Below are 27726 nucleotides of genomic sequence, written 5' to 3' on the forward strand. Positions count from 1 at the left end.
AAGCTAGCCCGGTTGTTCATTCAACACATCTACCGCCTACATTTCTCTCTCACTGTAGAAGGTGGTATGCGGATCGTGGCCCCCAATTCATTTCTCGGTTTTGGAAGGCTTTCCTGGAGTTTGTTGAGAACCGGTCCACCAGCAGTCGCCGCCCCTACCACGTTCAAAGTAGACGGGCAAAGTGAGCGGACGAACAGAACTACTAAGAGCAATATTTACGTTGTTATACAAACTACCATCAGGAACAACTGGTGTGAATATGCTTCCTTACGCCATGAGTATGCTTACAATAATGCCAATTCATAGCTGATGCATTAGAAAACCCCATGTTGAAGTAGTCTCTGAGTCGATCCTTCCCGCGCCCGTTGCCCCAGCTGGCTGCGTGAGGTGTGCAGCCATCAGAATTCAATCAATGGATTTTGTCACTAGCTGAAGGCTGGAAAACAGTTCAGTCTACCTTAAAAAACAGGCTCAAAGAAGCCCAAAAGTTTCAGGCAGATGGCAACACGGCTCAGAATTTCCCTTACGTGTTGGGGCTTGGGTTTATTTGTCCACTAAAAAAAAAACTAACTTCAGGCGTGCACAAATATTCAAAACTTGGCACAGAAATTTGTAGAGTCCCTTTCGGATTACAAAAGTGATCCAATGATGTTACTGCTCAAAGCCTTAGAATCTGCCCTGAATTCGCACTAAGTAACATTCATCCCGTCTTTCGATTCCAGCTTGCTCCAAGGAGGCTCCGCTACTTCAGATGCCTAGCACGACCCTCGGAGACTTACCCCCGCCAGTTATAAGTGATGGACCGCAAGCATTATAGAGCGTAATAGATGCATATCCTGGACTCTCGCTTCTTTTCGCCAAGCGTCTACAATAATCTAGTGTCATGGGTTGAAAGCTATTCTTCTGGCCATAATCTCAATGGGTGTATAAGGAGAATATCGAAAGCGCCCCCTCTTTAATTGCTGCATTTCACCCAAGCTTTTCCGGGACAAACCCGGGGAGGGAAAGGAGATTTCTTTTAGGAGAGGCAGAGTGTAAGGATCTCAGTCGTTCTTGTTTCGCCCTGGCTACAGCCAAAACTGGCGCCTGGCGGAGATTCTTTTGGCCGAGCGTCCGGCCCGGACTCCTCGTACCAACCTTGTGAGAATGCTTATCTTGCTTTGCGCCTTAGTAGAATTCCACGTTCTCGCGAGAAGCGGAGCCCGAAGGATGGGTTAGTCAGCATTATCAACCCTGTTGTTTTGAAGCTGCGGTTGCTCATTCCTGCCATGTCGTGTGTGTGTGCTTTCCAGGATGTCTGAATAAACGGACTTATAATCAAAAGCCTTTTTATTTCTGCTCTTTGGAATTCCTTACACTCCCCTGACTATTAAAATCTGAGTTTGCAGAGGATTTTAACATCTTGTGTTTTAGCTTGGTTGCTGATTGAGTTAAGGTTTTTGTACTTTTAAAGTTATTGTTGAGACCATATTGCTTTTGTCGACCCTCTTTTTCACTTACAGAGCTAGTTTACTGTTTTTCTTTGAAATAAATATTCAAAAACACTTAACCTACTGATGCCTCAATTAATGTAATTTTATTGGTATCTATTTTTATTTTTGAAATTTACCAGTAGCTGCTGCATTTCCCACCCTCAACTTATATGTGAGTCGTAGGATTTTTCCCAGTTGTTTTGTGGTAAAATTAAGGTTGCCTTGCAAACATATCGCGTTAGTGTCGACTTATACACGAGTATATGTGGTAGTAATTCTCATGTATTGCAAACCTTGAGAGATTTTAAATTTGTAAACTGTATTTTTTAACCTGTGCTTTAATTTTTAAGTGGACTTAAATTTGTAAACTGTGTTTTTAAACCTGTGCTTTAATTTTAATTTGGTCTTAACTACTTGGTTGCTGCATTGTTTGCCAACTTGAGTCCGAGGAGATAAGGTGGGACAGAAATGTTTTAAATAAATAAATAAAATAATGTTGAGTGTAGCTATCAATATATACTATGTGGCTGTAGAAGGTATTTGCGAGTAATTTGTGTTTTAATACAAGAGAAATTAGTGAATATGTACAAATATAGATGGAGAAGAACTGATGTCATAGTTTCAAAGTCAACAGGTATATTTGGAGGTCATTAGCTGCCGCCAGCAACTTTGTACTATTAGAGTTTTGATTAGATGCTATGCATAGGTGTCAAACTTGCGGCTCTCCAGGTGTTATGGACTACAGTTCCCATCATGCTGGCAGTGGATGGTAGGAACTGTAGTCCATAACATCTGGAGGGCTGCGAATTTGACACCTGCGCGCTATAGGAACTCCCCCCACCCCACAACCTTGGAATACTGTATAGAACAGCCACCATAATTAGAAGTACTCCATAAAAATCAAGAAATCTTTATACATTAAAGAAGCCCCATGTGTGTGTAAAAATACATGCATCATAGACTTCCACAGTACATAAACATAAAAACAGACAAAGATATTAGCTTGATGTTAATGAACACAGGCACAAACTTGGCAAGTTTTAGTCTTTAGAAGTTCCTGAACAGTTTGTCCTTACAGAATTGTATAATGCTTCCATAATTGTGCCAAGGTCAGGTTTATCAGAGGCAATTAACTGTGTGAGCAGTTGCTTCAGGGCAACTTTAATATGCACACCTGACTTTACTCATTTATTTTCTCAGGTTCTCCATCTCAGACCATATCCTTCAGCTGCGTGCAAGTGTTGTCCCAATACCCAGCAATTACCATCTGGTACTACTCTCTTGTAGCATTGGCTGTCACCAAAATCCGGTGCCCACTCTGGGGGAAGTGTTTAGTCAGCATAATGAATTCGTTGTGTTCTCATTCCATATAGCCAAACTGTGTCATATGTAACTATGAAAACAACATAAACTGCCATTTCCTAATCTTTGAAATAATTTTGAAAGGGGAAAATAACCCTGAACAAAGTTTACAGGAAACTTCATGAGAAGTACTGTGAGATGGTTACAGTTTCTAGAAGTTAAAATACCTTTTGCTCTCTACCTCATAGATAAAATCATCTGCTGTTACAGCCAGGATTCTTAAATGGATGCACTGATGATCCTACCCACTATGATAGATCTTGTGAACTAAGGACTAATCTACACATGCAAGAGACTAACAGTGCAATCCACAGGATGGGATGAAAGGGTTGTGGAGTCAGCATGACCCTGGCAGCTGCGTCATTGCTAGTCCAGATGGCGTTAAGTGGCGCCTATGCTGATGAGAGGGACATTCCTCCAGTGTAGGAACCCACACTAGGGGCTTTCAGCCTGGGAACATCTCCTGCTGCCAGCGAACAAAAATGTATGCATAACTCATAAGGATTCCAACCATGAGTTTCATGTCTTTGCTTGTTTTTTTGTTTTTATTTTCCTTTCTGTGCCTCCCTATTCCTCTTTGGAGGTGGCACAGCTATGCTATCCCCAGCCACCAAAGAAAATGTTTCACTTCTGTGGACTGGACTGTAAGGTTGCAGAATGGACTATGCCACTTCAGAATGCATGTAGCAGTTCAGATTTTTCAATGATTCCTGATAGCTGAATTGAAGCTGCAGTGAAAACATGAGAAGCTAGAATTCCAGGTCTGGATTATGAGACAGAATGTCAAGTAAGTCAAATGTGAGGATCCTAAGTTGAATATACAAATGTTTCAAATTAATCTTTATACATAACTGACTAAGCCAAGAGCCGGGTGGTGATGATGAACTGCCATCCAATCCCTGACGAGGCTCTAGGATGCACAGGTTGAGGGTGAAGTGTGAGAAGTCTCCAGCAGATAAACTGGCTTGCACATGCCGGGCTGCTCAAACAGCCATTTGTTGACAGTCTTCCCCCCAGAACAAGAGGCTAGTTAAAAAGACAGGCCAGCGTGTCTTGCACCCCCCCCTTTCTTCCCAAGGTCTGTGAGCCTTGGGAAGTGGAGGCAGATGGGGGGAAGCACGATCCTGCATGCCTTTTTACTGAATAAAGTACATAATGGAACTCAACGCTTCTTACTGATTTTGGCAACATATAGTTTCCCCTTTTTAATTTTAGATGATGTGCCTTTGAAATATGTGATGTACAGAAAGTGCTAATTGTCCAGGGACCAGAACTAGGCAAATTACATCCCCATTCTAAAAAATTCTTCACAAAATTTTTTTGCACTCTTCTGGCCCAGCACTTTAAATATTCACTATTGATTCAAACAGATCCTGCCTTGCTGTGTCCATCATCTACAGCTGTCTATAGCCCGTTATATTGTTTAGCACAAAGGGCTTTACTGCTAGTTACTAAATAATTTGCCAGGTTTGATATTACTGTTTCAGAAATAAACAAGTGGGGCCAGCAAGGACTTGGGGCATCTCATTTTTACCTGTAACCCCCTTTCCCACTATTTCCCTTTTTACTTCCCTGGTAGGGCCCACAGTCTCCCCCCCGCCACCATTTTTTGCTTCATTCTCACCTTCCCACCCATTGGACAGCTTATCTTTTGTCTGCTTTCCTGCACATTTTCCTCCTTCCTTTGTCCTGGTAGCCTTTCCAAAGGCCTAGTTATACCTCAGCCTCCATTGCCATGACAAGTTGAGCATGTTGACAGTCTTTGGTAGTCACTGCTGGGCTTGTCTCTAGTGAATCCTCATCCATCAGAGGACATGACAAGGAGGGCACTAGGGTTGGTTCCCCACTTTTAAAATGACGTCGATACTTACCGGTTTAGTTTGCTCCAGGACCTTTTTAGCGCGGGGTCATGTTCCCCACCACAGCTGCCGCCCCTTCGTCCAATGAGAGTGTCAGCCGCGCAGCAGCCAGGCAGGACTCCCCACGATCCGCTCAGGGGGTGTCCTGATTGGCTGCTGCATTGTGCTGCGGCGGGAATTTTTTAAAATTTTCAACTGGACAAATCAACGTCCTGATGAACCCACAACTATTTGTGGACACATCTATGCTTATGTGCACTAAAAACGGTGTGCAGACGTGGATCCCTTGTGTTAAAAATAAAAAATTTAAACCAGCTGCGCACGCATCGCACACACCCCGCCATGCTGATTGGACGGGGTCATCCAAAAGGCGCTGTTTTGAACAGCGCCAGAAATGACACATGCTGAGGGGGCGCGAGAGTGGCAGAGTCGGGCGGGTCACTGCCCCATAGTGGGGAGGGCCGCTGAACCCCACGTTACTTGGTGAGAGTAGCGCGCAACAAACGGTGAGTGGGGAAACGGCCTAGGTCTTTCCCAAGGCTGTTTTGAGCACTAGCTTTCCTCTCATTGTTTTTGTGGAAATCAAGGCTTAGAAGACTCAGCAATATTGTTTTGGTTGCTCATACCTTGTCTCAAGGAAAGTTAAACATGCGATCAGAAGTTCTTCAGTAGAAATAATGTGTTTCTGCCAAGTATTCCCTTGGAGAGAAGGCTTCAGAGGGCCAGTGCTGGGCCAGAAGAAAGAGCACAAGAACGTGCTTCAGTGTGTGCGAGTTTGTGTGCCTGAAGCTTGCAAATGTATTGCAACTTAAAAAGAAACAGGCAAGGACAATTCTTGCAAAAGGGAGGCCCGGGATGGGGGCATTATGTGTGTGCAAAAGAAATGTGAGTATTTTTCATGACAATATTCTCTTCACACAACACAAGGAAAGAGAATTCTAGTTCCTGAGATCTTGGTGCTTGCTGTCAGATGTGGACCTTCCCCTCCTTTAAAATCTGTTTCTCCAGCCTCTGTCCAACCCCCCTGAATTGTTTCTTCCCTCATGACACTAAACATGTGTAAAAAGGGACCTTTTTTGCAGGGAACCTCTTTTGTCACTACTAGTATGATGCTGGTGGAAGTTCATCCATCCCCCACTCCTCTGTTTCTGTACTACTTCTCCCCTCAACACAGCAAAAGAGCAGCAGAGGGGCAGACATGGTGGCTGTGTTTGGCCAGAATTCTCAGACTGCTTTTCTCTGCTTGCACCACCAAAATTAGTTTCATTTCCCCCCAATCAACTGCCTGCTCTCACCAGCAATTTCTCCTCACCCCCTCTTTTTCTCTTCTCTCCTCCTCAGCCCCCCAACTCTTGCTTTGCAGAAACTTGGACTCGCATTATAGGGAGTGAAAGGTGAGATAAAAGCATAATTGGAGCATAATTAGTGTGTCTAGGAGGGAGAGCAAGTCCCCTCCTCTCTGCCTCTCATACTATTTTTTGGAAGATTTTTAAAAAGAAGGGGAAGTGAATTTTGATAGAGAAAAATCTTGTGTTTGAACATTTACAGGTGCCACATGAGCTGCAGACTCGCTGCCAGCAAACAGACAAGGAGAACAAACGCTTTGGGAAAGAGCAAAAAAATTGCTACATATACAGACATGCAAGCGAGAGATGGATATGAACAGAAGTCATCATCGAGTTGCACATGTCTGATCAGTTGGGAAATGATTAAAAAAATAAAGGCTTCTTTCCCCCACTTGCCATTGTGACCCAAGGAGGAAACACTGCTTTTTAAAAAGATGAAAGCTCCATTTTTCAGATGTATTGCCCCATACTTTGTGGTCTGCTTCATAATTAGATATATACTGGCAAGTCTCTCCCCCCTCCCCCCATTCGCTTTCTCATCCTGAGCTCTGCCACCTCCATGAGCCTGGATGATGCAGTAGTGTTAGTGGCTCCTCCCCCCACAGGCACACCCTCCTCTGGTCTGCCTGTCTGTTCATTGTTTCCTTGATGCTCTTTCCACCTTCCTCTCCTACCCATTCGTCTGTCCTCCTTTCAGCCCTTCTCCCTCTTATCTGACTCAAGCAGCTTCCCCTCTTCCAACAGGGCAAGGAGGATGCATGTTGCCATTCCATTCCTTTGTTTTGGGGAAATTTATCCCCTTCTTATTGAAAAAAGGTTTTCAATTTTTATGCAAACCCAGGAACTCCCTCCTGCAAGATTATAGGAAAAAGTCCCCTTTTCTCTATATGGCTCCCAATCTGGAGATTGAAGTATCCCTAGATGAAGTTTCACTAAGAAATATATAAATTGATCACAGACATAGAATTTGTTGAGAGTGGCATACACATGGTTACCACTGAGTCCTTCTCAGAGGGAAGTGGCCTTTGTCACATTTGGAATGCTCAGGGCCTAGTTGAAAAACACATGACATCACTTCATCTTGCATTGCTTGACTGAGAACTCACAGCTTGAATACATAAACTTGGAAAAATATTGTGTTTGAGCTGTGGCACTGTGTGCTATAATGATGATTAATCCATGATAGCTAATTTACAAATGCAAATCAATGCACAATGAGCATATAAGTGTGAATTTGACTCTACTTGTTTCACTGAAGTGGTATTTCAGAACTGGTTTTAAAAAGCAAAAGAATATACATGATTTTTTAAAAAATGTGATTACATGATACTAGTCATACAAAAACAATGCATTTTAAACAAGTTAAAAGGTAAAACCTGTTACTATTATGTGGCAAAACTAGTGGAAAGACATTTAAATACATGTAGTATGTTATATAAATATATTTTCCCACAGCTAACTACAATCAAATATTTATCCAGATATGCACTATCAGACTACTTTCAGGTGACTCTGTTGTAGTTCCATTAGCTTGCATACTACGTAAATTAATAACATCGGCATTTAAATCCTACACTGAAAATTGGTTTGTTATGTTCTACATAAATAATACAAATTTTCTGTGTTACCATGTATACCAGTTTCCGCCCTCCCTTTTACCTATGCGTAGCATGAGACAGTACACAAAGATGCCAGCCACAGATGCAGGCGAAACGTCAGGAGAGAATGCTGCTAGAACACAGCCATACAGCCCAGAAACCACACAGCACCCCAGTACACAAAGAAATTGAAAAGGTAGTTTATAGAACACCCTTCTCAAATATATCTTGTTTTGATAGTTACAACAAAAGAGCTTGCTAGCATAGCAAAGAATAAAAAATTGGATCCAAAGAATTGTAAGAAGAGGTGCACTGTGGGACAGATCTTCTCCTTCTTCCTATTGCAGCCCCTCCATGCTTTTAAAAAACATCAACCTGGAAGTTGGGAGACTCAAATGTAGCATCAGATGTGATATGAGGATCTGCAAGGAGAAAGGAATATTGGCGGAAATGTCATACATAGCCCTTACATAAGGAGAAAGGGCCCTTGGATGTAGAACAGGACTTTGGATTCAAACTATAGAATCTGATAAAATATTTTTAACATCTCACCCATGTCTGTTGATCATGTGTCAACAGCAAAACTGATCTTGAGAGTCAAATCGATGCTTATTACAGCGTCATTTTGAAGAAACAAATCAACATCAAATTTTAAAATGCAACCTTTAAATGTATTTATTTGTCTAATGTTGCTAACAGAGTCAGGGCCTTTTACAAAATAATTTTAATGGTAGCGGCTGATGATATTTCATCTATGGTATCAACTATTAGATCTTTAGGTTGTTCTCTTGTTCAGAGCTTGGACTGGAGAAGAAAGGTGTGTAGTATGCATGTGTATACACCTGAAGAAACACAAGTCTAAATATGGAAGAGAAGTGGCAGCAGAAGGGAGAGATCTGTGATGCTCCCAGGGGCACAGGATCTCTCCTGGTGTGTGTGTATATGATACCTCTAATCTACCTATATATTTGTAAAAAGAGCAAATATTACCAACAGTCTCAAATAAAATGAATCAAATAGTGCTAAACCCACATGTTGGTTTGGGGCAAGAAACACCAATGAACTAACCTATGGAGAAATAATTTTTCTAGTATACAGTTCTTAAACCTGAGAATGTAAAGAATGTGCTGTACTTCTGACCACTTCCCTTTTTTTTGCAATAAATAAATTAATTCCATATGGGGCCACAGAGGATTGCTAGATCCATACAATGGACATTGGACAGGTTGAGGTATTTCTCTACAAACATGAAAAAGTCCCAGATTTGCAGAAAAATCTAAAATCTTTTAAAAATGGAGGTTTAAAATGCCTATATAATAGAAACAATGCCTGTAGCTTTAAGAAAATCAAGGAGCTTCTCGGTGGCCATTTTGGCTATTGTTACATAAGCAGAACATAACCAGAACAATATTGCTCAGCCTTCCAAGCCCTAGCCTCTGTAAAGCAAGGCTGCAGGAGAAGCAGGGGTGTGCTTGGAGGCCAAAAAATCCCAATAAAAGTTCCCAACCCTTTCCCCTGGACTTGGCCCAACGGCCACTAATCCACTGGGTCTACCCTGGCACTGTTGGCCATTGCCCAATTCAACCACACTTTTCCTGGGCAGAAGCTGCTGGGGAAGGAAGGAGAGAAAGCCAAATAAAGGGAGTCAGATAAATATAGTTTAACAGGTGAGGAGAAGGAAGTGGGGAAAAAGACAAGAAGCTATGAGGGCTGCCATGGAAGGGAAAGAAAAATAGGGGGGATTGGAAAAATGAGATGCCTCCCAAAAATAATTGCAGGTCCCCTGCTCGTATTCTCATATTTGTTCAAAGCTGCAGTAATAAGCACAACTGGATGGCTACTTTTAACATGCAAAGCCAACATTTGTGTGAGGAAGAAAACAACATTCTTTAATAAAGATGCAGAATGAAAACCTATAAAACGTTGCGACTTCTTTCTTTTTATAGAGAAAGCTGATAGAGGCCCTACACCTTACATTTCCCTGTCCAAGCAGGCAAAGGTTAGTGCCAGCACATTGGTCTAGGCCAGGGGTAGGGAACCTGCGGCTCTCCAGATGTTCAGGAACTACAATTCCCATCAATACTCTGTCCCAGCATGGCCAGTGTAGCCATGCTGGGTAGGGGCTGATGAAATAATAGTTCCCTGACATCTGAATTCTGATCTAGGCTTCTGGGGATTCCATGATGCTATAGAGAAGCATGTACCTTGCCTCAGAATTTCTGTGGATTTTTAGGAGGTGGTGGAGCAAGGGTGGTCTTTTTCTGGATAGGTTTATCTACATTTTATATTAATATGCTATGTTTACGGTGATACAATTTTTTCACTATACACAATTATAACTGAATAGTACCATGTTCAGTACAGCCACAGATTCTTTAGACTATTTTCGCTTTTACAGTTCAAATAACATATTCACAAAGAGTATATGGCAAAGTCCACAGCCTCCCTTTCCCTTAGTCAACTGATGAAAGTATTCCTTCATTCTTTCTAATTCATGATTTTTGCTGACCACTTTTCTACCATGTATTTTTTTTACTGAAAGAGGATAATAGCCTATGCAACACCAAAGTTAACCCTGAAAGAATTGGTACTAGAGAGTCCAAACCTACTAGCGATGATCTTTTGCTTTGATAAAATTCCAAGACAGATTACTTGTTTTTGAAAAATAGTTACTGGAGATAAAAATCTCAAAATCATTATTTTTGGGGCCCTTTCAGCCTACCTTTCTCAATGTGCCTGAACAGTAAGATGTGAAACTTTCGCTGCCAATTAGGTTACGCAATTCAGAAAATTCTAACCTACACTGCCAAGAAACAAACCAGAACCTCTAGAGTGCAGCTGGATCTGCAACCTACCTCCTTATCTTGTTAAGCCTGTAAGACAGCCTCTCTATGCCATTTTCAATTAGATACAGTATATGAAAACGGTGCCAATAAGATACTAATTGCAGAAGTGGGAAGCTGTTTCTGTTTGGAGATGGCAAGCAGCTAAAAATACAATACAGTCTGGTACAACAGATACATATGCAGTTGGTGTCTGTTTTTGTCCTTCACTGCAGGGCGAAGAGACACAGCAATACATGGGGCAATTGTAGAGATGACAAAGATACAATACTCTGCAACCCCCCCCCCCCCGATGTATCCAACGTATACATCATCAAACACATTGAGCCCAATGACATTAAAAGGTAAAGGTAGTCTCCTGCGCAAGTACTGGGCCATTACTGACCCATGGGGTGACGTCACATCATGAGGTCTACTAGGCAGTTGATGTTTATGGGTTGGTTTGCCATTGCCTTCTTGGTCGTCTATACTTTATCCCTAGCAAGCTGGGTATTCATTTTTCCAATCACAGAAGGCTGAATCAGTCTTGGACTGGCTACCTGAAAATGACTTCCATCGGTATTGAACTCAGGGTGTGAGCAAAACTTTGACTGCAGTACTGAAGCTTTCCACTCTGCACCACCAGCAAACAATTATACTTCATCATAGCCTTTCCAGCCATCATATCTGCTGTGATGGACATTTTGAAGACACCTTTGGCTAACGTGACAGAAAACTTGTTTCTTTTTTTATTTATAAGACACTCTCCTTTGAGTTGTGAACTGAGATAACTAATGCCTCCAGCTAGTCCCACCCAACTCTTTTTGCTTTTACCTTCTAGAAAAGCTTCTTGTAACCACAGGTGGACTGCTAATGCAACCAGTAAGTCTTCCCCAAACTCCCACAATTTTTATGGCAGAACACAGTATGTACTGAAGAAGCAAGTCCAGTCCTTTATTGAACCACTGTATAATAAGTTTATTTTTTCCTTTTGTCTTTACAGCCAAAATGTATAAAAATTATTTGAATTTTCTAACACAGCTCCTAGCACTACAAAAGCAACAAGATACATTTTAAGTGTGCATGTCTTGTTTCTTCAGCCTTCAATCGGCTACAATTGAAATGTCAAGGGAAACTATGCTCATGGTTCTTCCTTGCATGTGCATATTTATTATTAAAGTATTGCTGTTAATTCATTTTTTAACTGAAAACCACCAAATTGTACTGAGCTTGCAGAAATAAAGCCTTTGGCATTAACTGGCTGAGTGTGATGACTTGGAATGTTCAGTTGCTCAGAAAACAACAAAGTGTGTACTCCAGTTTTTGCGAGGGAAAGGAATACTGCTACTTTGGTTGGGTGAAACTTACAACCAAGATGCACTGTGACCCAACTTCAGGCTGTGATACTAGCTAACACAAATATCAATAATAGAACCCCCATATTTCAATAAAATTTAGATGGAGTTCCAGAAAAATTCCACTCATCCTAAAGACATTGCTCAGCAGGAAAAAAAAGGAAAGCAACCGGAATAAGCTCAACATGCCACTTAACATGACAGAGTTTATTTCAGTCACCTGCCTTCAGCTTTGGTGTGTCATTTTAGCATATATAACTTTCCTGTTGGCAGTTACAGTGTAATCCAGAGCTGTTGGCTGGGCAGGGACGATGCTGCTACAACACCGCCATGCCCACTTCAAAGGGCTTTCCCACTGTGTGAGAAGCCTGAAAATGGTGAAATAAAGCACTCCCTTTAATATCTCCCACAGGGCAGAACAGAGATACACCACAATAATCATACCATATCTCTACTGGGGTTCCACCAACACACCATGGGCGATAGGGATCTGGAAACTGACTAAGGTCAGCCCCGCCCTTGAAATGACCCCGGCCACACCAATGCAGTGTTTTGCGCTGGCAGCCATAGGCTACAGGACCAGCTCTGAGTGCCACAGATCTGGACAACACCCATCCAGCCAGGTAAGTTACCCCTCTGCTGGCACACTTGCCCTTTGAACTGGCAGAAAGGACATTTCTGCTGGTGCAGGGGTGCACAAGGTCCAGAGTGGGATCCAATCCCACCCCCACTCCCGGATTGGGCTGCCAGAATCAAACTGGCCAGTTAAATTCTAACTTTTTGGTTCCAAACCAATCAGCTTCCAGAACTTTTATAATATAAATATAGCGCCCACCCCGAATTTTGCAGCACCCATTTCCCTGAGCTTCCTAATTACTAACCTTGGGTAGCTTGAACACAGAACCTTGGGAAACTTGAAGCCAACCTCAGTTTTTGCCCTGCTACTTCTTTTTTACTCTCCTTCTACTCATGATCCCCTCACTGTTTTGAACATGTTTTCATTTGGTCCTTATTATTGTGTGCTTTTATTATTTAGATGTTAGATGATCTAGGGCTAAGTTTTGCTATATGCGTATGCATTTGACCACATTTTTTCCAAACTGTCTGTCCCTAAGACTGAAAAGAAATGCCTCTCATTTCATTTGTATATTAGTCTTCAAAATACTCAGGATTGTTGAGTGTATTAGAACCCACAATTCTTTAGCTTTATTAGAAGTCCACCACAAGTGATAGAATGACCCTTCATGATGTTCACATTTCCAACCCACAGTTAAAACATTTTTATACATCTTTGCCAATTTCTCTGGTGACAAATACCAACAAAACAACAATTTATTAAAAAATATCTTTAAGACTAGAATGTAGTCTAAATTTAAGACCTGTTAATCAAATATTCTCCCATAGTTCCATTGTATATTATGCCCAAAGTTAATAGCCCATTTCATCATACAATCTTTCATTCTGTTTCAAATCTCAACAACAGTTTATGAATTTTGGCAAGAACATGATAGTCATTAGTACATAGTTCCACTTCAAATTCAGTCTTTGAATCTTCAAAACGATAAGCTCTTCTTTTGTTTTAAATCTTTCTAATAATTGTGCATAGAAAAACCAATGACCGGTATGGCCTTCTGCTACTAAATCGTTCCTTGATTTCATTAAGCATATGGCCTTTGAGAAAAGTCTACTATATTTTGATATGTTAACTACCTATTTTCCAATATAACTTTTCATCTGTATAGTGCTTCTTGTGATAAAAGCCATAATGGTGTTTTTGTACATAACTAGGTTTATATTTATCCTGTATACTCAGAACACATGCCTAACATAATAGTCACCTTAAACATGGGAGTTGAGTAAGGAAACTTTATACTTTCTACTTCTTCAAAAAAGTATTGATTTTTATTTCCCTTTTCACACACATTTTTGTTGCTATTTTACACACATGCAAACTTACGCAAACTTACATCTTACTGAACACTAAGTATAGCAGTTTAGACAGCTGTCACTAACACCAAGGGGTTCATTATTAGGCAAAAATTAATTCTATGTGGACTGAATTAATGAGATGGAAAAATATTCACATGTCAGCAAATACAAAGGGGAGCAGCCTCTACTACGGCATTGGTAATGAAGAAGTTGGGCCACTCCAGTGGTAGGCACATCTCCCGCCCTTCTACTGAACCAAACTGCTTTACTGATCATATAAGGAGGAAACTACTGTAAAAAGAAGAAGAGCCCCGTGAAATGTAAACACCCAGCAATGGTTTTCAGCACAAAGTTGACCCCCAACGTGCATTTTGCAGACTGCTATCTACAGATTTATAAATAAATGATTAGATGTAAACTCTCTAGAGGTTTTTCCTTTTCCACAGCAATTACAAGAGCAGATTATTATCATTCAAACAGGGTTCCAGTTAAAGTTCATTGAGTGGCAGGAATCATTCATTGCTGTCCCCACATCTTAAGTCACTGTGACAGAAAATCCGATGTTAGCGTGTACTGTGAAAATTTTAACAAGCCAAGTCAATATGCACTGAATGAACACATTCTTCAGTTAAAATATATTACTGTCAATAATGGATTGAATTTAAAAAGTATGGAGTTTCAAGTCTGATCAATGTCAGTGAGAAATTTCTTGTAGTTTATATGCAATATTAAGAAGTTGTCACCCATACAGATATAGTATCCATTTGAAGGCTTTTTCTTCTCCATTTTAAAGCCACCCTTTTAGTGCTAATAAGGACAATGAGGTTAATAACAAAATAAATCATATTAATGATTTTCAAGTCTACCGTTTATTTTTCAAATTAAGAGTTCAATTTTTTCCAATATTGCTGTATGTCGCCCTCCCTCCCTCCCTAGTGGTGTACATGCTTAAATATCGTAGATAAGCAGTTGGCATGCAGGTAGTCAAAAATATGTAACTAATTTTAAAAGCTTGACAAGGAGCACCGTTTGACAGAAGGAAAAGACAAACTCTTAAGTTGCGTTCTGAAGAAAACAGTTACTAAAATTTACATTTTAATGCAGTCATAGTAGGAAACATTTCACCCCTTATGCATTGTGATTGCTATCTGAACATATCATCTGATTCAAAATTTTAACACTAATGTGCCTTGGAAGATATTTGCCAATTAAGACCTACAAAGAGCAGCATGTACATTTTGGTAGTAAGAAGAAGAATCTTGGTTTTCAAGGCTTGGATCTTATATAACACCAGGTGAGATATACCCCATCACAAGGTTTCATAGCTAGCAATTCACAAAACTTTCCAATTACACAGGTGATTACTTTCTGATGATGTCACAACCATGCATTAACTTCCCTCAATACATAGTTGAAACAACACAAAAATCTACCATGGTAATGATGTTTCACAGCCATTAAGTTTTAATTGATTTTAGAAAAGGGGAAAAAGGCACAGTTATGCTTAAAAGCTGAAAAGACAGAGTTCCAGCTTGTTCGCTTCCAGTTTCTCCCCCCCACCCCAGCAGTTCTTTCTCCTATAAGTTCTAAAGGAGAACTACTAAAGCATAGCTAGAAAGAGAAGATGCAGTCTACATGATATCCAACATTGACAGTCCTGTGGTACTATCAGCTTTGCAGTTTGTTTAGATATTGCTATAGTGCCAAGGGCACCAAGTTTAAATGTAATTTGATACCTGAAAGATTAAGGGTTTGTTTGCACTGCTGCCTTGCCATGCATTGATCTCGATCTAAATGCAAATTTGACAACCATCTCACCTGCACCAGGCACAGCTGAGAAATTTGTCAAGCCACAAAGCTCTAACATATCCAAATACCTACCCAAAAGACACAGAAAACGTATCTCTCATAATAACCTAACTGTACACTTATAACACATGGAAAATACAGCACTTGGAATTCTACAGTGGTGATCCTGAATTTGGGATGCATTCATAAACAAAGAGTAACACACTGGGTTAAGCTGCAACAAAATGGGCAACAGAAAAAGAAGGTGGCCATATTGGTACACAGCAAAATCTAACAACTGAAGCCATGACTTTTACTAAAGACCAGCTAAAACAGTGATGGTGAACCTTTTCGAAACCGAGTGCCCAAATTGCAACCCAAAACCCACTTATTTATCGCAAAGTGCCAACACGGCAATTTAACCTGAATACTGAGGTTTTAGTTTAGAAAAAATGTTTCTAGGTGTGCGTTACTAGGGAGTAAGCTTGGTGGTAGTTGGTGGCTTTGCTTTGAAGCAACCACGCAACTCTTCCAATGGGTGAATCACAACCCTAGGAGGGTTTACTCAGAAGCAAGCCCCATTGCCAGCAACCGAGCTTACTCCCAGGTAAGGGATTGTGCTTTAGTTCTTCACATGAAAATCAGTTTAACAGCGTTTAACAGGGTTACCTACACTGCTTCCCCAAAACTAGGTCTTAGGTTTAATGCTAATAATCGAGCCCAGCTGCCCAGGCCAGCCTAGATGTGTGTGTGTGTGGGGGGGGTGCGACTCTGTTTGCGAGTGCCCACAGAGAAGGCTCTGGCACCCATGCCATGGGTTCGCCATCACTGAGCTAAAATATCACAACACAGTGGGCAAGCAGCTTCCTTGAAACTTTTCATTTGCCTGGATGTTAAAAGGTCGGGGGGGGGGGGAGAGTGGGGTTCCTCAAGCCATGATCTTAAAGTGTCTTCATCACTATCTTGTGTAGAGTGCTTCAGTGAGTGGTGAGTGTGACTAACATTAAGTGGTACCCTTGGAAAATTGAAAACCAAGGGACACTTAGGGCCAAACTGGTCCCCAAGTCTTCCACAGGGATTCAGTGCCATTTTAGAACGTTAAAAAAACTTCTGAAAATGCTGCAGGGATATGGTCCTGCTGGAGACCAAGGTGCAGGGAAGAGAGGATGAGGGGCTTCTGTATCCCCACTCTGTGCTGTTTCAAGAGCAGAAATGATCTGTGGTAGACTCAAGGACACAATATAATCTACTATCGTCCATAGCATGCCTTGACACTTATGTGGAAAATGAGAACCTCCTAAATAGTAACCCTCTTAGAAGCTAACAACAGTTGTAGATCTTTCCTGTGTTCCCCCTGTCCTGCAACAGTCTGGCCTAAGCCTAGGAAAGTTTATTACCAGGAACTGCAGCAGAAAGTAGACTAAACATACTCTCTTCTTTCACTTCTGTCAGAGAAACAGAACTTGCAGAAGAGGATAAAGGGGCAACTTTGTCCCCTTCCTCGTCCCAACCCATGTATTTTGCAAACCTGGCAACAACATTTCCTTGGGTAAAAAAATTAATGCTGGATCAAGAAGAAGAAGACAGGCTGGATCTATTTGGGTGCTGAACACAAAAAATGCTGGGATATTTTTGTATCATCAACATTACATCTGGAATAGCATCTTTAACTCTATTTCACTGTCAGCAGCCCCCATTAATAAATACTGGTGTCTGTGAGACACCAAAAGGCCTTAGGCAGAGTACCATAGTAGCTTCCTGCATGCTCTTCCCCATGGCATGCAGGAAAAGTGTGCAGGGTTGTTTCTCTGGTGTGTTTTTTTTTAACAGGAATGCTCCCTCAAACTAGAAGGTGTAAGCAGCAGGCAGGTATGAGAGACCTCAACTACTGGAACTCGGAAAAACACTCTGCTCGGATAACTTTAGCCTTGGGATTCTGGCCTGTTGACCTCCAAGCCCAAGTGCCCTGATCCTTTATTGGGAGGCATTCTTTTAGGTTATTACTGTCTCTCCAACTTCCTGCCAGCTTAGGTCAATCTTTGGCAATGGATGCTTCAGGAACTTAATAAGGGAGAGTGGCTATTGATCTCCAGTTTCACTTCCAGCTTTGTTCTTAAAATTGTCAAAGGCTACACTCACCATTGTTGCTACTCTGTCCATAAAACATTGCATAATCTTAGATAATTTCCCACATGTTACTATTGATAGAACAGGAAAGGTAACTGGAATATAATTATAACCCAGATTTTCTGTTTTTTGTAACTGAAATTATTAACACACACACACACGCCCCAAAACGTGCTTTTTGTGGTTTAATAACCCTCCAAATTACCTCAGATGGCAGCTCTACGCTATATATGCTGAACTGGTCTTTTAAGAGTTGTTATATACTCATTCATTGCTAAATAAATAATGCTGGGGAACTACAGAACTAATCTTCAGTATGTGTTACTTTTAGTTCTGTTACCATGAATGAGTGTGATCGTTTGTGATCTCCAGGGACGTTAGCCAAGAATCTAACTCCATAATGCTGCCAATATATGGCAAGACCTGTTCTATCTCCTAGCAAATACATTTGGAAAATAAACCAGACACGGGAGAGAGCAATGTTTGAGTATTTTCTGAAACAAGAATAAAATCAAAGAGGAGATTTCCACCCTTATGGTAATCATAACCACAATACATAAAAAATAAATGAATTTAAAAGCATTAATGAAGCCCATACCGCCAAATGAGCTAGTAGTTAAAACTTAACATGAGCTACATATGGTAAATATCTGATAAACCCTCAAAACCACATTGTTAAAATTATCTACAAGGACATTTCCCACAAAAGGCATGGTAACTGAAAACATTTTTACTGTACAAGTCAGACTAAATATATATCTTTATAATGCTTGCAAGCAGTAATGGGAACAACTTGGGCTAATGGTAAATAAAAAGGGAATTAATTTCATTTTTAATCCATTCACATTTGCTTGTGTGACAATTTCTCTTACTGGCCAGAATTGTATTCTAAATGGAGAAGGAAATGTCTTAACGGTAGACCAGTTTGGACTGAGAAGGTTTCAGGTCAGTCTTTTTTCTCTAAATTAAAAAGATCAGGTGAGGGATTTCTTCCTGAGATGCTGGACAGCCACTTTCAGATAATGTCTGACTTGGTTTAAAGCAGTTTCATGTGTTCAGTTGGAGGCACATTAAAATTATGAATACAGGACAGATTGGGCCTCAGGTGTATTCAGACAAGATATTCTTGATCATGGACATAGGTACATCTGAGAACAAGAGTTGGGATAGTGAGGCATCTGCAGATGTTTATGACCTAATAGTCAACAACTAATTGCACCAAATGGCTTGCAGTAAAAATACTGATTATTCTTAGGGCAATCAACAACATTACTGATGTGGATACAAAAACACTATTAACTCTTTTAGAAACGTAATGACTTTCAGTGCAAAGCAACACTTTCAGTGCGAAAATAACAAAAATCAAATACGTGTCACAATATAACATGTTGACAAACTCCATTTAGAAATAAGTGTCATAGACTTATACAGAATGAGAAACAAGGAGCCGTAGTGTTTCCAACAGGGCTTGTTAACCACGTTTTGTACAAGTGTATGATGCCTTGTTTTACCTTTATGATGCCTTGTTTTTCATTCTGTATAAGTTTATTTCGTATAAGTCTCTGCATAGGGTAATTGAAGGAAATGCCTGTGTGCTGCATGGTTGGGAATATGGAGGTAAGCCACCAACAGATCCACTGAGGCTAGCGTGTCTCCTTCCCCAGTTGCCACTATGATGGATTTCAAAGGTTCATCTAGATTCCATCCAGAACTACTACTATTTAATCCTTTAGATTGAGGGTGGTCCTCTAACCTTCAATCTTTTTTGGAACAACAACAACAACAACAAAAGACTGAGAAAACACTTGATGCTTGCTGGTTTTCCAGAACTGGTTCAGTTGTCCCTAGGTTGAGCAGGTGTTGGATATATATAAGGGCATGACAATCCTTGCAGTTTTATTATCAACTCCTTTCCTAATTATCCCCAGCATAGAGTTTGCCTTTTTCACAGTTGCCATGCATTGAGTTGACATTCCCATGGAACTATCAACTAAGATGTCCAAATCCCTTTCCTGGTCTGTGACTGATAGCACTGACCCTTGTAGCGTGTATGTGAAGTTTGGAATTTTTGCCCCTGTGTGCATCACTTTGCATTTTGCTACATTGAACTCCATTTGCCATTTCTTAGCCCACTCACCTAATTTATCAAGGTCCACTTGGAGCTCTTCACAATCCTTTGTGGTTCTCACCACCCTACATAATTTGGTATCATCTGCAAACTTGATCACCACGCTACCCGCTCCTACTTCCAGGTCATTTATGAATAGGTTAAAGAGCACTGGTCCCAAAACGGATCCTTGGGGGACACCACTCTTTACATCTCTCCATTGTGAGAACTTCCCACTTATACCCACCCAAATTCTGGTACACCGTTGTAGGACGGCCCTGCTGGATCCAGCTGGTTAAGAATACATTTTCTTCTGCTATGCCTAGTAGTCCTGTGGAATGTCTAGAATCCTAAGAACTTTGAGTAACAACTTTGTAAAAAGGCAGAGGCGAATGGGGGGAAATGGCGCCTGGACACAAGCCTTCTCTGGGTGCCGCCCCCTGTGCCTGGGGGCGGGGTTCAAGAGTGGGGCCACACCTCCAAGCCCCACCCCCGGCCTTAGTGCTTTTAAAAGCATGTCTCCAGAGGCTGGCAGTGGCTTCTGTTCTCCCTAGGCTCTGGGGAGGGCAGAGGCCAGGCTGCAGGGGTGAGAGGGGTGGTACCCCACCCTCCGCAGATCCCTGGAGGCCGACTGCTGCTCTCCCCAGGGCCTGGAAAGGGCAGAAGCTGGCCAGAAGGGGGACAGGGCGCCATCACTGCCTTGTCGTCTTCATCATGGCTTCCATGACATAGGCAGGGCTGAGGGAGCCCGAAAACAACACAGGAGGAAGTTTTCACAAAGGCATCTGGTCTTCACAAAGGCATTGTTGTCTTTACAAAGACATCTGGTCATTTTGCCGATTTTGCGCCCCACATGTGACATGTGACCAGATTAGTTGCGCTCAGGGTCAGCGGTTACCCCTCGTCCCCGGGCAGATACGCCAATGTGAAAGGTCTCAGTGAAACAACTCAGTCTGACAGGAAGAGGTAGAGCCAAATCACCCTATTTCTATGAGTCTCAGAAAGGCATCTGGAACATCATTTGGAAGGAAAATGAGGGTGTTTTCTATACTTTTTTAAAAAAAGTATGTCTCCAGCCCCTGGGCCTGAATATCTGCAAGGGATTTTGCAATAGGGTCTTTCACATCTTTAGCCATTTCTCAAATGACGCAGAAAAGGTGGTTAGCTTGGGCAGCCTTCCTCAACAAATCAAGGAGGGAGAAGTCACTTATTTATTGTTCCCCTGGAAGCTAGCAGAATTGGATTTTGGATTCCTAGACTACGGAGATTGTGACCCTTTGGAAAAGGATTAACCAGTTCCATTCTAGTCAGCATTTTGTGTATTACTGTCACTTTCTTTCCCCTCAAAAAATTCTCCATGGTGACTCACATGGGCCCTCCTTGAACCCTGTTGTTGGGGAAAGAAGGCCAGATAAATTTCAGCCTAGTTTGTTCTGCAGCCAACTGCTGTTGTTATTGCTGGCCAAGCTGGACTTCTTGCTTCTGCTGAGGGCAGGGTTTAGGAGTGGATGAAACAGAGGCTAGCTTCTAGGCTGTTAGCCACCTTGAACATGCATTTTCCTAGTATTTTTGTTGCCACAGCACCACAAACAGTCTCTGGGATTTACTAAAGCTGCTGCTGCTGCAGCAGCAATACCCAAGGAGCTGGCTTACTTCTCTCATTTTCTGCCATTTCACCCTTGGTCGAGAGTCTAGGATGGGCCATGAAACTGGACTACTGTCATTCAAAGAGGGAGTAAAGAAAATAAAGGAAGGGAAAAAATGAACAGGTTCTGAGTAGGAAAGAAAACTGGAGTGCAGCTCCAGTTTGATTCCTTGCCATACAGGGCCGAACTGGAAGCAGAGAAGAGGTCTCTCCTATGAAGACAGAGAAAACCTCACAACTCTGCCTGCATCCAGAATGAGGCAATTCTTCCAACAGTCTAGACTGCAGAACTTCAGGAACTACTGGTGAATTGAAGCAAAATCATCCCCTCCTCAATGAGGATGTCTGTGTGATTAGTGTGTTTGGGAGGTCATTGGAGGGCATCATAACAAGGGCTCTCTAAAATCTGCTGTCAGCCCTGGATTCAGGTAAGAAAGGCTGCAGATCTGTTTTCCAAATAGCACCCAAGGCACAAAGTGCCTTTCATGAACTTGATTGGTGCAAGTATGATAATCTTGCAAGTTGTCCATATTTTGGTAAGGTTCAGGTTAGGATACTGCCACAGGTGATTCTTTTGGAAAACATTCAGAAACCCCAAACTTGTTCAGAATACATCAGTTATATTACTAAGGGGGCCTGCTGTACTATATTTATCTGTTTTGGAATGCACTTCAGGACAATGGTTCCAACCTATGAGAGTCAGCAGCATGGAACTAGCTTGCCTTTTTCCTTAAGAACCTGTTAGTTCATTCAGATTATGATTGGAGGCCTTGCTTCAGCTGCTCTCGATTGAAGAAGTGAGGTGAATGACAAATGGGAATGGAGTTCTTTCTGTGGTGGCATTACTTCTTCAGAAAACCCTCTCAATAGATGTCTGATCAGCAGCTGCACTTTAATAATATACACTCCAGCAAAGAAGTAGCACAATTTTGAGCTGTCTGAACTGACCTAAACAACTTCATTTTTTTCTGATCTAGGAAATAAGAAGAAATCTGAATTGATTACACTGCCTTCTTTTCTCTTAATATTTGTAAGGCTAGATTTGTTGATTGGAAAATACTGCTCTTGCTCTCAGTTTTTCATATATATTGGACAACTGCCTCCTAAATACAGCAAACTCATTGAGGATTTTTCCGCACCCTAGCTGAAACATTAATGTGACAATTCGACCCTCCTAGACCTTCTTAGCTTCACATAAGGGACAGCAGCATCAACCCTTCAGGCCCATTTCATCTCTCTAGAGTCAACTTTGATACCTTTCTTCCCCTTCCAAAGAGAGTCTCAAGCACCCTGGGGACTCTAAGCAAAACAAGCTACTCACCTGGCTGTCAAACACACTTTTCGATCCACTGTACTGGAACTCTTATCATCTCCCCTTCTGTACCACTGGGGCCAAGGCAAGCAGCCTAAGTCCAGCTGTCCTCTGTCCCCTTTGCCACAGCAGTCTGAAAACATTCTATAGGGAAGGCCCGTGGCTGCTACTGTGAAATAGCAGACTGAGATTCTTTTATTTAATCCTGCTTTGTTTGAAACATTCCTTCTATGGCAACACAGTACTCATGACACAATGAATTTTCTCACTGTGTGTGCGCTCATGCACATGCATGGTCGCCAGTTCTTCAAGAATTTTGCCTCTGTGACTATATCAATAGTTTTTTCCCCTGCCACAATTAAGAAAGATTATTTTTGCTGCTTCTTCCTTTATTTCCCCCCATGTTTAAAAGTCATCTAATAAACTCGTACAATGAGATCTGAAATGAGATTTCATGCAACTATGGTATTTAGCTTTTAATACAACATATGCAACCTTTGGGTTTAGGATTTTTAAAAATTTTAAAACTAATAACTAATCCTGCAATTGTAATGCAGCCAACTTTGGGACTTCACTTCTGCATTTCGTTATAGAATCGATTTGTTAAATTTGGTTATGAGGCACAGAAATCATTCTCCTGCTTGTAAAAATCCCTGTTTTAAAAAGCTGGAAGTCAAATACAACTGACAATCATATTCCATGTAGACAGCAGTAACAAACCTTTTAAAAAGCTAAATATGTATATTTTATTTTCAAATATAAATAATGCCCGCACAAACATGTATACGTCACATTAGCACACAGAAAGACAATTATGTGTCCTTTCAGATTAAAAAGGTGATCTGGATATTGAAAATTCATAATGTTAAATATGAATCAGTCAACATTTTTTACAGTTCTATTGCAATTACAGTCCATTTAACAGTCCATTTTAAAAAATAAAACCCTTAAAGAATAGTATATATATAAAAAAATAAGCACACGTAGTATTTTGGCACAAATATAAAAAACAAACATTTAAAAGGAGGAAAAAATGAGGCCATTAAACTTGATGTTTTATCTCAGGGGTAGCCAACCTTTTAGGATCTGGGGACTATCTGACATAGTTTCAAGGGCTGCAAGCACATGCTGTCCTGAATCAAGTCCCAGGGGACACTGTGGCCAAGTAAACTTTGCAAACAAGCTATCCAGGCACTGCAAAGAAAATAAGATGGGCATGCAGAGGCAAAATTGGTTAAAACCTGTCTAGAAACATTTCAAAAAGACTTTTAAAAGGGCAGATAAGCATAACAAACAAAAAGGCACAAGAAAGTCCAGAAAAACCAATTCAACTGAATTAAATGCAGAGCAGCCAAAAGAACCCACACACAGCTCTGCATATGTCACAAATTAGAAATAAATGCACATATCATTACATTACTGTTTACAGAAATATAAGTTAAATGCATCATTGTATCAATTATGTGAATAAAGACAATCATTTCGATTAAAAAAAACCTGGAGAAAAGAGAATTTAACTAAAAAACCAATATAAAATCCATTCATCATAAAGCACACTGATTTAATCTGCATAAAGCAATTCAAATTGTTAACCACAGATGCTGTTTTCTAGTTAAAAGCAATGCTTCCCTGCAAAGGATATAGCACTTGTATGTGTCAGTGTACCTTGTTGATATAAAGCAACTGTAAATCAGAAATTCTGGTATACTCCAAGGGATAAAAATTAATAACTTGGTGTCATGTAACAAAAAAAATAACCATATTAAATTTTACTAGTAAGTAAACATTGCTTATTTAATACAGAATACCTAGCATATGAAAAAATAAGACATGTAGGCAACAGCTCACCAGTCTTTAGAAATGGGACAGTTTGTTTCATTATTGAGCTGAGACAAAGATGCTTCCAGTTCATGTCCCAAAAAGTTGGGATGGCATGCAAGGGGATGCATGCAAGGGGAGGGGAAAGACTCTCTGTTCTTTTCTAATATCAATGAGACTTGACCATATGCATTGCTCCTGGAAAACTGTTCAGTTACTAATGCAAAATGTTCATAAGAATGCAACTGTTACATGGTACCTGATGCTGTATCAAATGTGTGAAGCTATGAACAGAGTTTTACTGGTAAAAAGAGTGCGCAATCTCAGTTCACAACACTGCGGCTGAATCCCCACCGGGAAATTCAATCTAGATCAAACCAAGTTTGAAAATAAACTGCCCCTTTTCATCAAGGTTTCAACCTCCCCACCGTAGCATGTTTCCTGGGAAGATATCTAGGCCTATCTTGAATTCAAGAAATGTAACAATCCCCACTACTACACGATTGGCTTGGCGGGTCTCTTCTGATTGGCTGTTGTGCTGTGTTGGGGCGGGACCATTTTTTCTAATGCAAAAACGTGCTCACGTTATGATGTCAGCATGTCAGCATGTCTCCTCTGCCCATGTTTCTGGTTGGTTATTGTTCTCTCGTGCTCTCGCGAGAACAGCACCGTGCGCACTGATTGGTTGTAAGGTATTTGCGTCATACTCCACAGTGGGAAATTTGAACCAGGATTAGACCCTCGATCCTCCCCTCCAAACTGGATCGAAGATGGGGTTTTTTTTAAAAAAGTAGTACTTTCAAGCAGGTTCAGCAAAGACGCGGGATAAGGGGGAGAATGAGCACCAGAACTAGGATGAATCCTTGTTCATCGATCAGGCAGTGGGGAGTTCTTCCTGAATCCTTGATATTTCACATGAGTATCACGCGATTAACTGACCGTGGGAATTGGCCTACATGTAATAGTAAATGGATGGCTCTTGGCAATCATACAGGTCACCCATCAGCAAAGTTTCTACTATTGAGGGACACCCCAAATAGGCAAGATGGAAAATAAGTAACAACAACAACAAAATGGTCTGATGAGAACTAAGTTCCAGAGGCATAGAACACGAAAATTAACTGGTGGTGGAGGGGGACAGAATTTAGGCTCCTTAGGCCCAATCCAGACTGGGAGGGCTGAATGAGCTTGTGGAGTCTTGCTGGGTTGCACTGACATGTTTGCCTCCTCCGCCAGTGCAAGGAGCACCAGCAGTGACGAAAGGGTCAAAGGCGCCGACAGCTGGCCATCCTTCAGCTGTGCGGTGGTGAAAGCCAGAAGTCCAGGTCCCAGCAGAGCTGCACTGGCGTCTCGATTGGATGTTGGTATGTGTTCGATGGGGAAGGCCAGGGTGTACCTGGGGTGGAACTGACATTAGTTGCCTCCCACCTCAGGTCTGCAGCTGGTTTTACTGTGGCCTGTGTCCCTGACTTACGCCACCCTTTTGGGTGGCATAAGTCTATTAAGCTCTATGTAGGGATTTCTGGTGGTGGTGGGGGGGAGAGGTACTGGCTTTTCTTGCCTCCCTGCACAGCTGGAAAGCGCTCTGGAGGCAGCACTGCTATCCTTGTTCACCTGGGACTCTGGACTGGGCTGTCCAAGTCCCTGAAATCAGGAGAGAATTCTAGAATGAAAGACTTCCAAACTGTTCCATCACCGTGATTCTTCAGTTTGGTGCCGATTTAAACCAACCAGACCTTGACTTACAAGAATGTTATTTATGGAGCTGGACAAGTGACCAGAAAGAAGGACTACTGATACGGATGCAAATAATGCATGTGTGTATACACTGCTTCTCCCTTAAGATTTTTTTTCAGGCATGCTTTTCTGGAGATACAAAAAGCCTTTAGTGAAACAGTTGTTTGTTTGCAATATGGGATGTGGTGATATTGCATATGCATTGATTACTTTTGCCAGTCTAAGCTGCTTTCAATTGGCAAAGCAACTTACCAAAGCAAGATGTAAATAAATAAGTCAAATAAATTGTCATGCTCCCACAGAAGCCTTTATTATTTTCATTATTAAGTATAAGTTTCCCATAGACAGCATGGGTTTAGTCCTCTGTATAGTCTCCAAAGGGAGGGAATTTTAGTTAGCCCCTGTCCCTTTAAGAAGGCAGTCTTTTAAAAAATTACCCAGTAATCTTCCTGTTCAGTCAATTCAGTTCAGTACAGGTGCCAGGCGAGTCAGGAGGCAGCAGTATTTTACCAGTCAAAGGTGTATGGAGAGCACAGTGTTGAGGTTTACAGAGAATAGTAGCCAGATAAAGACTCAAGGAACTTAAAGAAGTGGACCTTCCTGGAAGCAGACCAAGAAAGAACAAAAGTCTACAGCTTCTATTGTCCAGTCAAGCAAGTACTTTATTTTAGGCAGACCCTGGGAGGAGTTAGGGTCTCCGTTCTTCTAAATATTAAACCTTTTGTTTGGACTGTTGAACCTTGCTTGTGACTCTCCCACTCTGTTCTGGCCAGGCACAGGGCACCAGAAACAGTTTTGCTTGGGGAACAGAACATAAATGCTTATAACTATGCTTGCTCCTGACAACAGCAGCAGCCTGCCCCAGTAACATCCACACTTATGGCAATTGGGTTTAATTATTACATGCATTTTGGGAAAATAACTTCATATTGTTGAGTAGAAAATTTTGAGTAGAAAACCTCCGGGGACAGGGCGGTATAGAAAACTAATCAATCAATCAATCAATAATAAAATTTCATGAAACAGGTTTAAAAACATGAATAAAGGTATACAGGATACACACTCAAAGTACTATCATATATGAGTGTGTATCCTTTCTTCATGTTTTTAAACCTGTTTCATGAAATTATATATATCCACAAATATATATCTACAAATAGTTGCACTCATGTGTCATGGAACAATATCACTTTGAAAGTTTTCTACTCAACAATATGAAATAGAAAATTAAAGATGGCAACTGTGGTTAAGATATAAACATCAATTAGTGTTTCACAATACCAAAACACAACATTGCATGTCTTGTGTAATAAAACTCTCTGAAGACCATCTTGAACTGAAGTAGACATCTGTTTCTCATACAGCCTAAACATACAATATGTCAACAAAACCTCAAATCATTACCATCCCAGGAACTTCTGACTATCAAATTTAAGATATTCTCCCCCC

The 27726-nt window shown here is 41.1% G+C and overlaps 1 protein-coding gene across 5 annotated transcripts in view; it reads right to left on the reverse strand.

The window, feature by feature from the left end:
* MGMT (O-6-methylguanine-DNA methyltransferase) overlaps positions 1–27726 on the reverse strand; it is a 311672-nt gene that overhangs the window by 116519 nt on the left and 167427 nt on the right. The window contains exon 1 of one of the 5 annotated variants that reach the window (XM_048506287.1): positions 22732–22902. The exons of the other annotated variants lie outside the window; for them this stretch is intronic. Within the exon in view, the coding sequence (XP_048362244.1) occupies positions 22732–22865 (134 nt within the window). The 5' untranslated portion in view covers positions 22866–22902. Of the gene's footprint in view, positions 1–22731; positions 22903–27726 lie in introns of those variants that run through there. 5 annotated transcript variants of the gene reach the window in all.

This window comes from Sphaerodactylus townsendi, linkage group LG08 (assembly GCF_021028975.2).
Source record: "Sphaerodactylus townsendi isolate TG3544 linkage group LG08, MPM_Stown_v2.3, whole genome shotgun sequence".
In the NCBI taxonomy this organism is placed as follows: Eukaryota; Metazoa; Chordata; class Lepidosauria; order Squamata; family Sphaerodactylidae; genus Sphaerodactylus; species Sphaerodactylus townsendi.